The 11,665-nt window shown below is 35.8% G+C and overlaps 1 protein-coding gene across 1 annotated transcript; it reads right to left on the reverse strand.

The window, feature by feature from the left end:
- Positions 1-9,405: 9,405 nt before the first annotated feature.
- MONOS_16192 (uncharacterized protein) lies at positions 9,406-10,429 on the reverse strand (the record flags this gene model as incomplete). The annotated part of the gene is made up of 2 exons (XM_067869107.1): positions 9,406-9,489; positions 9,563-10,429. The coding sequence occupies 2 exons, from the start codon at positions 10,427-10,429 to the stop codon at positions 9,406-9,408; spliced, it is 951 nt and encodes a 316-aa protein (XP_067718830.1).
- Between the last annotated feature and the right edge of the window lie 1,236 nt (positions 10,430-11,665).

Genomic DNA, 11,665 nt, shown 5'->3' on the forward strand with positions numbered 1-11,665 from the left:
GGGCAAGGAATGTTTTATGTGAAGGAACTTCAGATGGAAAGTTGACTCCAGAGAGGCAAAATACAACAGATAATGGAGCGAATAAATTTGTTTGGTGTGAATGGAATGGATCGAAGACGACAGGAGAAAGTGACTCGTATGCTGATGGAATATCGAGTGGAGGTGCAATTTGGATGTACAACAAGGGAAATGGAGAGCTCTCTGTTTCACGTTGTCTGTTTAATAATTGCTTTGCATACAGCCGTGGAGGTGGAATTATGTGCAACACAATCAATTCTGTGTATATCGAAAATAATGTGTTCAATGCGTGTACAGCTCAAAACCAACATGGAGGCGGAATGTATGCCAGCTCTATTTCATCATGTGCTCGGATCAGTGATTGTGAATTCCGGAATTGCAAGGCATCAAGCTATGGAGGAGGATTAATATTGCAATCATTTCAGGTATCTGGAACAGGATGCATTGAAACAGAAAGTGGAGAAGGGGAAAGTGCGTGTGTGTTTGACTGCAATTTCACTTCATGCTCGGTTGTTAATTCTGTTGGTGGAGGGATGTGGTGTAACACTGTTCCAGTTGCATTCAAAATGAGGAGCATACAGTTCATTTCATGTTCGGCGCGACAAGAGGGAGGAGGATTATGCTTCAGACCAGAAAAAACAGAAAAACCAGTCAATGGAACTTATTGTTATTTTTTGTTCTTTCATGAATGCAATTGCAGGGATGCAACTAATCCATACGGGCATGATGTTGAGTATGTCGATACATACAATCTGTATTTGGGTTCAGGAAATCCGTTTCATGAATGTTACACCACAAACACAAACGATAAGAGGATCTGCTTTGCATTCAATTATGCTGATGCAGGTGCTTGGTCATATCAACACACAGAAAAGATGGATTGGCTAAAGGATAAGACGATATATGTTTCTGTTGGTGGAGATGATAATTTTGAGTTGTGTGGGTCAAATGAATCAAATCCGTGTCTGACAGTGAAGAAAGCGTTTGAGATGTGTGAGGTGCAGATAAGCTTGTCAGTCACGATGATGGAAGGGAATCACACAAGCGAAGCAACAACGATTGATATTGGATCAAAGAAGATTTCGGTCATTGGGAAAGGGAGGACGGAGAGTTCGATTGGAACAGAAGCTGTTTTTCCCTTATTCAACAATTTTCATCTTCTTCCTCTTCTTCGCTTTCTTCGTTATTCTCGTCAATTTTAAACATTTTGGTTGCATGAATTGTTCGAGTGCGAGCGAAGCTGAGATTGGAAATGAGCACAATTTTGGAGCAGAAGAGAAGCAATGCTATTGGCTGTGATACTGGCAGCTGAGACATAGCAGATGGGTTTTGCAAGCAGAAAGGAGCAATATTTTGAAAGACAAAAGATGATGATGAAGAAGAATATGTAAATGAAGTGTGATTATTTTTGAAGCTCATGAAATAAAAATGTTTCTTTTTCAATTTTTCTTTTTCAATTTTTCAAATATTTTCTTTTAATGATATTGGAATGTTTGCACAAATTCCCAATGCCAATGCACTCGCAAGGAATATGGAAAGATGGCGTTTTGACATTTTTGCTCAGCAAAAGGTTCAACGGTTTTTGTATAGATAAAGGAAAATGCGGGCTCAACAATGGAAACGAATAGAAGAGGAGTCCTTTTATTGCTTTGTGAGGCATATAGTGCAATCATGCCAAAAGAAAAGAGAAAAAAAGAAAAAAACTGATGAAATGACAGAAGAAGGAGTCTGACGAGAGATTGAGAAGAAGAAATATTTTTTTTGGAACTTCGATTGAAAGAGAAAGTTTTATGAAAATCTGTGAATGAGAAGAAAGAAGGGAAAGAGAAGATGGATTATATGATTTTGAGGGATGCTTGAGGAAAAATAGAAAGAAAGAAGAAGAGGAAGAAATATTTATATGAGAGAGTTGTGGAACTCATCAGTTGAGATGAAGAGGGCAGGGCTGGTGGTTGGGGGTGAGTGGAAGGAAGGGGAGTGTGGTTGTGGTGAGAGGGTGTGTTGTGGGAATGGGGAAGGATGATGGGGCAGGGGCATTTGATGTGAGTGGGAGCATTGGGGTGTTGACAAACATTACATTGAAAGGGTGGGGAAGAGGGAGAGAGATCTATTCAGGCAGGCTGTTTGGAGGGAAGGGACATGGAAGGGAGAAGAGTGGAGATGAAGAAAAAGGAGGAGAAGGAGGAGAAAGAGGAAGAGGAAAAGGAAGAGAAGGAGATGGAGATGGAGAAGGCATTGAAGGGAGTATTTCAGTGAGTGAATCACATTTCTCTTCTTTTTGTGTCTCATCAGCCCCATTCCTGTCATCCCCTTCTATTCCCCTAATGTCCCTCTCCAAACTCACTTTTTTCAACATCTCGACAGCAAATGATGCATGTTCACCTTCAACAACTACGTCAACCCAAGCCTCATGTTTGATGAGCAGTTGCTCATTTTCGTCTGTTTGTGATGCATATGATGGCGGGATTGTTCCTTCTCTGAACAGCCCCTTGGCTTCCTTATCTGTTTCGAACACATCATTCGTTGGATGTTGTCGGACAAGAAATGTTGTATGTGAAGGAAATGCAGATAATAAGAAACAGCCAGGGAGACAGAACACAACAGCCAATGGAGCTAATTCATTCACTTGGTGCGAGTGGAACGGATCGAAGACAACAGGAGAAGTTAGCTCATACACCGATGGCTCTTCGAATGGTGGAGCAATCTGCATGTTCAGCTTATCGTCTGGAACGCTTTCAGTGAAATGCTGTTCGTTCAGTGGATGTGAAGCGTATTATTCGGGAGGAGGCATTCATTGCTACAACATCAAATCGGTTGATATTACAAATAACACATTCGACTCGTGCACTGCTCGAACATGGATTGGAGGAGGGATATGTGTTTATACAACTTCAACATGCACTCGAATCAGCGAATGTGAATTTCGGAGTTGTCAGGCTTCTGGCTATGGAGGAGGGCTTTATCTTAATGATTTCAAGGTTTCAGGAACAGGATTCATTCCAACAGAAAATGGAGAAGGGGAGAGTGCGTGCGTGTTTGACTGCTGTTTCACTTCATGCTCAATTACAAATAATTATGGTGGAGGCATGTATTGCGCTTCTGTTCCTGCCACGCAATTCAAAATGAGGAGCATTCAGTTTATTTCTTGCTCTGCAACTGCATATGGCGGAGGTTTAAGATTGTATCCGAATAGACAAACATCGCAAAATGATATTATTTATTGCTATTTCCTTTTCTTCCATGAATGCAAATGCTCGGCCAATCCTCCATTCGGCCATGATATTGCATATGCAGATTATCACAAACAATTTTTGGATTCTGGTAATCCGTTTTACGAGTGCTATACTACAAATGCTGATGATAGGAGAATGTTTTATGAACACTATGATGGTACTAATTGGATCCACAAGCACACCGAAAAGTGGAATTGGCTGAAAAGAGGGATTCTCAATCGGTTTGTGGCGGTGAGCGGAGGAAACGCAGAAGAGTTATGTGGACTGGATGAGTCAAGTGCATGCCGAACCATTGGTGTTGCAGTCAGTCGGAGCGTGATCCAGGTGAGCCTGTCAGTCACACTGATGGAAGGGAATCACACAAGCGAGACAACAACAATTGAGATTGGATCGAAGAAAATTTCAGTCATTGGGAAAGGGAGGACGGAGAGTTCGATTGGAACAGGAGCCCTTTCATCATCATCAGCAGTAGGAACGTTGTTCAGTGTGACGACAGGTCATCTTGGTTTATTGCACATGGAGGTTGATTGCAACTCAAGTGCAAGTCCTTCGCCGAGTGTGGTTGTTTTTTATGAAAGTGAAATATATTCATTAGAATTTTAAAGTAATTTTGTCAAATGAGAAATGGAGAAAGACAATGTCTCAAAAGTTGCATGTTATTTGTTTGATTTTTTGTATTTGTTATATTCATATTTCGTTGTGTTTTGTTTTCAAATGCATATTGTTTTCATTTCATTATAATTTTTATGGATTTTTTGCGAGATGGAAAAAAGAAATAATTTTTCAAAAATTCAAATATTTGTTATTTTTTCAAGAATAAATGAAAAAGAAGAAAAGAAGAAAAACCTCTTCAATGCCATTTTTTCATTTCTTGAAAAGAGAAAAGATTGTTGAAAAAGTAATATTGAAAATAATTCTTTTTCATGAAATATTCATCATCTTGTGAATATTACTCATAAAGAATGAAATTCTTATGCCTAACAAAAAATCTTTTTCACCTTCAACAGAATAATCTCATTTCTTGTATTTTTTGTTTAAATCATTATCTTTTTTACTCATTTGTTTGTTTGTTTTATTGAATTTTCAAATATGATCTTTCATTTCTTTTTTCATCAAAGAAGAGATATTTGAAAAAAATGGGTAATTCTTTTTGAAAAGTCGCAAATGTTAAATTTTCAAATAAATCAAAAACTTCATATTTGGCTCAAATTTTCGTTGGCATACACCAAACTTCACTAATATGGAATGTATTTAAGGATGATGCTATTTCACACATTCGAAAGAAGATTCATAAGTGGAAACGAAAATTTGAACACAATATGAAATTTTTGAATTATTTGAAAATTAAACATTTGCGACTTTTCAAAATGAATGACCCAAATTATTCCTGTTTTCAATGGGAAAAAATAAAGTTATAAAATTGTTTCTTGTTTCTTAAATTTTTTTTAACATGTGAATTCAAAGAAGGACGAAAAAAAATAACGGATGAATTTAAAGACAGAACGAAAATTTTCAATATTATCAGAATTTTGATTAATATTTCAGACTTTATGACATATTATTGTTTTGTTCAAAAAAAACATGCACATTCCGAGTTTTCTTTTTCTTTTCTTTTTATTCAAACATCAATTGAATTGTGTTCATGAAAAAATAACTTTTTCTAAAAACAATCAAAAAATAGTAATGATGCGGATTCATTTGAATGAAGCTGTTTTTGTTGAATAACAATCCAGCATGAGAATTGTGGTTTCAAAAATAATCACCCAAAAAATCTGGCTGAATCTTTCATTGAGTTGAAAATGTTTTCTGTGATTTGTTTGTGATTATTTGAAGGGATTGAGTGTTTTTGCTTTTTTCACTTCTTTTCGAACACTCAACTGAAACGCAAGGGCTCAATCAAAATAAAACGATTAAATTGGGGAAAGCATTCAAATGAGAATATTTATAATTGTTTTTTAAATCAAAACATTTTTCGGAGAATGTGTCATTTTCTGATTCGCAGTTATTTGCAAAAGAATTTTAACAAAAGTGTCACATGTTTTCAAATTATTGTTTTCCAAACACACATTGTCATTGAAAGACAGAAAAGATCATTCAAGATTTTTATTGAAATAATGGATTGATTTCAAAGAATTTGTGACAAATTGTTGATTCCAAAATATTGATAGGAAAAATGTGAAATCAAAAAGAATCACCCACACTCCAATAAAAAAGAAAAATCGATCTGATTGGTATGACTTTTTCTTTTGAATAACAAATGTGTGAATGTGTGTTGAGTCCTTCAAAGGAAATCTTCATTTTCTGTGAAACAATCATTTTTGTGAAACCACAAATATTTCCAGACATCAATTCAGGTGCAAAACAAATATCCGACTTCATTTAGAATGTTGATTTTCAAGCATTTTTTTCACAATTCATCATAACTTCTCTTCTCCAAATAAACTCAACATTCTGGCTGGAAATCATGAATAAATTTCTTTTTCATGTTTGTTATGAAATACAAGAATTTTGATGAAATATTGTTTGGAAACAAGGAATATGTGTTTTTCAAACAATTTTTATTTTAAGTGTTTTTTTAAAAACTATAAATTTTATTCACTATTCGTATTTTTTATAAAAAAGTGATTGAAGTTCCATCCTTTATCTCATATTTCTTTCTGTCATTCATTCTCCATGTCATTGACCGAACTGAAATAATGTTTCAACCTTGAAGAGATAATACTACTGAACTCGACGGAGTACAAAATTTCAATTTCTTTTGGATATTAAAAAGGAAATGTGTTCTCGGTTCAATAAATCATTCAAATCAAATAGATTTTGACTTTTAAATTCTAATCAGTTTATTCTTCTTTTTGAAGTGAATTTTAATGAATCACTGTTATTCTTTCAAATCAAAAAATGAAAAATATGATTTTTTTTGTTCAAATCAACAAGATATTTAGACAAAGAGTTTTTGATATCACGGTTTGCGGATTCACTGTTATCTTGTCCAAATTCCTTGAAATGATATTTATTTCGAATTTTTCAAATATATTTTTTCAAAAAGAAACGATTCAAAACTCGCCTTTTGCAACAAAACAACTATCAACAATAATCACAATTAATAATAATTTATTATCTTTATTTTTTGTTGAATTCAAGTTGATTGATTGTTTTTTTCTAATTTATTGATCGAAATATAAGTTGGAATGTGATTTTGTGAGAACAAAACTTATTTTTTTTCTCCAGAAACACCGAATACTTCTTGAGCAACGATGTGACATCGCGAGCAGAATGGAGAGGCTTGCCAGGTGCTTCATTACCGAAAATGACATGTCTTTTTTGGAACGAACAATGAACAGTTTTGCATCGAAATCACTAACTTTCCTCATTCTGTTTGTTCCAGCAGTTGTTCCACAAAAAGACACTCGCAGTTGCTGGGCATCCACCAACAGAGTCTGGCGCACGAGCAGCTTCAGCGAATCTTTCCATTTTGTGTTTTGTGTGAAAGGAGGGGAAACGACAAGAAACGAGATGTTTTCATGAACACTCAAGATTGAGTGCGATTGCTCGAAATACTGGTTGCATATTGCCAAACATGAATCCTGCCACATGGATTTCATGCACTATTTTTTTTGGACAACAACCGATGCAGTATTTGAATTTATTATTTTTTTTACAAAACATTGCAGAACTGAATCCCTCACAAATCACGTGGAATGAGAATATTTGGAGTATTGCTACATGATCAAGCGTATATCCGATATTTTCTCTTCGATGTCTTTGCCGACTTGAGCCGATGACGATTTTTTGGTTGCTTGTCACAATTTCTCCGTTGATTTGAACAAAGCGATTTGTTTGTCTCCAAAAATGAGCGAAATGCAATAATTCGTATCATGGATTGAGCTGATGAAGCTTTTCGCAAGCATTTTTGCAGATTGAGTCTTGATGATTTTTCACTGATCCTTTTTGAGTTATTCACCGTTCCCTCCAAAGAAGCGTTATTGGAGCCTCGGAACATGATTTTCGACCAAGCATATTATTGTCCTCCTACAAAGAAATTCTACATATTTCTTCACCACATTCATTGTCTTACCACCAATTTCAGCCTCAGTGGAGAAACTCTACCAAAGAAACGATATGAAAAGACAACGAGACTGCCATTTGCCATTCAATCAATGATGAACATCCTTCCCCTGCCATCATTGGTTCTATTTGATTGCAGCATTTGTTGGAATACGAAGCCATCTTCAACAACAACATCATCATTCTTCACTGATTCACACAAAAAAGTTCTTATAACGAAAATGAAATTATTTCTTCGTTGTTTGTTTCAATCACATTTCAATGACAGATCAGAAGAAGGCGATTGAGGCAGAGAGATGAATGAAGAGCGTTATTCGCTAATTGCTTTCTTTATTGAGGAGGAAACAGCCAAGCAATTTGGATGAAGAAATGAAGATGGGATGAAATATTCATTTGATATTTGCAATGGAAGGGGGAAAATGGGTGAAGAGACATTCAAATTGATGATGTTTGAAGGTTTGTTTGTTTGTTTTATTGATTAATTGATTTATTTATCTTTTTTTGATCAATTGATTTTTCATCAGAAAAGAGGGAAAAGAAGAAGAAAAGCACAATTTTCACGATTTTTCTTTTCAACATGGGTATCTTTTTTTTCAAAGGCAAGAAATGAATTCTTGATGAGGAATTGAGCGCCAATTTGTTGCATTGGGAAAGGAAGAGGTGTTTGTGTGTGTGCGTGTGTGTGGCCATCTGAGACAGCAAGGGGGATAAGCAGAGCAGAAGAAGGCTGTGTGCTTTGTCAGATAGAAGATGCGAATGATTTGAGATGCAACTGCGAAACAGGAGAAACATAAAGAGAGAAAGAGAGAAAGAGAGAAAAAGAGAGAAAAAGAAAGAAATTTGTCATTTTGAGAAGTGGCCAATTGGAAGAGATGAGGCTCAGCTGTTGTGCTGTCTGTTGGTGTTGGCATTGGAGTTGGTGTTGGTGTGGAAGAAGCACTTGCGAAATAATGACGAATTTATCTTCTGAGTGTGAGGATATCATCATTTGCTTCATCAATTTCGATGGTATTTAAATATTCTTATAATTTTTATTCTTTTTTTCTTTGATTATTTTCGAATTAGATTTTTTCTTTTTTCATTTTTGTCAAACAGATTTTTGTTTTTGGCTTTCGCCAACATTATTTGATCAACAGATTGAATTTTATTATCACGCATGTTTATATTTTCAGCCAGCCGATGCATCGAATAGCCATTTGGAGCTGAAAAGCTTTCCTTGAAAATGGACAATCCTATTTCTCCATGACATTCAACATTATTTTCTTTTGTTTTCTCCTTTGTTTTGATTTTTTGTTTTTTCTCACACAGTATGTCGTTCAATCGACACGTGTTGTCCCAATCAATTTTCATCCAATAAAGAAAAAGTTAAAAAAAAAATATCATTGTTATTCACTTTAATTTGATAAAAGAACAATAATAAAAGATAACACAAGGAAACAAAATGAAAGAAAAGGAAAAGAAAGAATAAAAAAATTGAGATGAGGATGAAGAAGAAGATGAGGAATAAAAAGAGGGATAAAAAGCTTTTTTTGAACAAATAAAAATTATTGATGAAAAAGTTGGAAAGAACAAATGAATATTAAGCATATCCTTCGCAATTAGCAGTATCAACAAATGCTCTGAATCTGTCTTTCTGCTCCGAGTTCTTTGTTGTCTCAAATATCTGCTCGGAAAAAATAACAGGAGAAGGGATGTTGAAAATAAGATTTTTGTAGATTAATAGTTGACATGAAATGAGCTGAAGCTGTTGAATCACTTTTTCTCGAGGATAGTTGATAAATAGGGAGAAGAAAGAATGAGCAGAAAAAGATAAAGAAGAGAATGATGAAATATAAAAAATTTGTTTCTGTTCCAATCGAACGTGTTTCTCTTCTTTTCCCAATGACTGAAATCTTCTTTTCTCCAATCTCAATTGTTGTCACCTCGCTTGTGTGATCCCCTCCCATCAGCGTGACTGACAGGCTCACCTGAATCACGCTCTTTTCAACTGCAACACCAATGGTTCTGCATGCACTTGACTCATCCAGTCCACACAACTCTTCTTCACCGCCACCACTCACAGCCACAAATCGGTTGAGAATCCCTCTCTTCAGCCAATCCCACTTTTCTGTGTGCTGATATGTCCAACCCTTGGAATCCGTATAATCATGTCCATAGCACACCCTCTGGTCATCTGTGTTTGTGGTGTAACATTCATAGAACGGATTATTCGAAGATAAGAAAACATTATATCGATCATAATATACCATATCATGACCATATGGCGTATCTGCAGAGCATTTGCATTCATGAAAGAACAAAAAATAACAATAAATCACGTCATTTTGTGATGCTTGTCTGTATGGATACAGCTCCAATCCACCTCCATGTGCCGATGCTGAACATGAAATAAACTGAATGCTCCTCATTTTGAATTGCGTGATTGGAATATTTGCACAATACATGCCTCCACCGTAGTAATTTGTCACCGAGCATGAAGTGAAACTGCAGTCAAACACACACGCACTCTCCCCTTCTCCATTTTCTGTTGGAATGCATCCTGCTCCTATGGCATTAAAATTATCAAGATCAAGACCTCCTCCATTATAATTTGCTTTACAATTCTGGAATTCACATCCGCTGATTCGTACACATGTTGAAATCGTTACAACGTATAATCCTCCTCCGTAATGGTTTTGTGCTGTGCAAGCATTGAACATGTTATTTTCGATACGCACAGTCTTGATTGTGTTGCACATAATTCCACCTCCACGGCTGTATGCAAAGCAATTATTAAACAGACAATGTGAAACAGAGAGCTCTCCAGAATTGAGATTGTACATGCAGATAGCCCCGCCACTCGATATTCCATCTGAAACAGAATCGCTTTCTCCTGTTGTCTTCGATCCACTCCACTCACACCACGTGAATGTATTCGGTCCATTGGCTGTTATGTTCTGTCTTTCTGGTTGTTTCTTATTAGTTTCAGTTCCATTGCATTCAACATTTCTTGTTCTGCAACACCCAACAAACGAGGTGTTTGAGGTGGTCAAAGAGGTCAAGGGGTCATTGAGGGAATGAACAATCCCGCTATCATAAACGTCACAAACTGATGAGAATGAACAACTATTCATTAGATATGAGGTTTGGGATGATGTAGTCGTTGAAGGTGAGCATGCTTCATTTGCTGTTGAGATGTTGAAAAATGTGAGTTTGGAGAGTGAAACAAGAGGGATTGAAGGTGATGAGAGGAATGGGGTTGAAGATTGGACAAGAAATTCTCTCACAGAAATTTCTTTCCTTCAACGTTTCCTTCTCTTCCCCTTCATTCAGAAAAATTTTGCAAAATATCCCAATAAGTTTTAGTATCTTTTTTTTGTCTTCGCTCGCCTCTTCTGATAGGAATGTTTTCGCCTAAATCTTTTTTTTCCTTCTGTTTCCGTTTTCTTCCTTCTTTCCATATTCCATTCGCATTCATCCCTTTTGGATATTCATGCAAAACTCCCTGTCATCATAAAAAAAAAAAAGAAAAAAAATATTTAAAATGTAATACAAAATATCACAAACCAGTACTATTTTCCTTTCGCAATCTGCTTCCTTTTCTTCATCTTCATATCCTTCTTGACTTCCTGTCACATTTCTTCTTCAGCCATTTCCTCAATTTTCCGATTATTCTTTTCTGTTGCTTCCCCTCCTTCTTTTTCAAATCGCTGCACAAATCTTCAAAGCCCTCCTCTTCCATTCATTTCATTGATTTCCTCCAGCTCATTCTTCGATATTCTCAAAAAAATTGTCATTGCCTGCTTTCTGAAAAGCATCAAATATGCTCTTTTCCCCATGTTCATTCGTTGCCTGAAAATGTCCTTCCATAAATCTTAATCCCTCAAAAAAAAAAAATAAAATGTTTGAAAAATTGGAGGAAAAAAATAATACAAAACAAACTCTGAAATATATTTATCGCCAATCTTCACACACTTTCTTCTTCTTCTTCGAATGCCTCTCAAAATATTGTTCTTTTCTGCCAACAAAACTCGCCTTTTTTGCTTCCCTTGTATGTTTCATTGCCAATGAAAGTGATTCTGTTCTGCTTCCAAAAACTTGCTTCATTTCCAATTCTCGGCACTGATTCCGCTCGAATAACACACAAATAATAAAAATGCTTCAATATAATTTTAATGAAGATGAAGAAGATAATGACAGCGGTGATGGCGATGATAGAGATGAAGATGATAAAGTTGGTGAATGCGATGTTATTTTCAAGTTTGAATACTATGTGTCTTCTGTCAGAAGATATCTTCAGCATCGCAACCTCGTTCTCTGCTCTTGTGAATAACCCTTCGATGATGCAATGCAAAAGGCGATAGCAAAAT

Source organism: Monocercomonoides exilis, assembly GCF_001643675.1.
Source record: "Monocercomonoides exilis strain PA203 chromosome Unknown scaffold71-172346, whole genome shotgun sequence".
Classification (NCBI taxonomy): Eukaryota; Preaxostyla; order Oxymonadida; family Polymastigidae; genus Monocercomonoides; species Monocercomonoides exilis.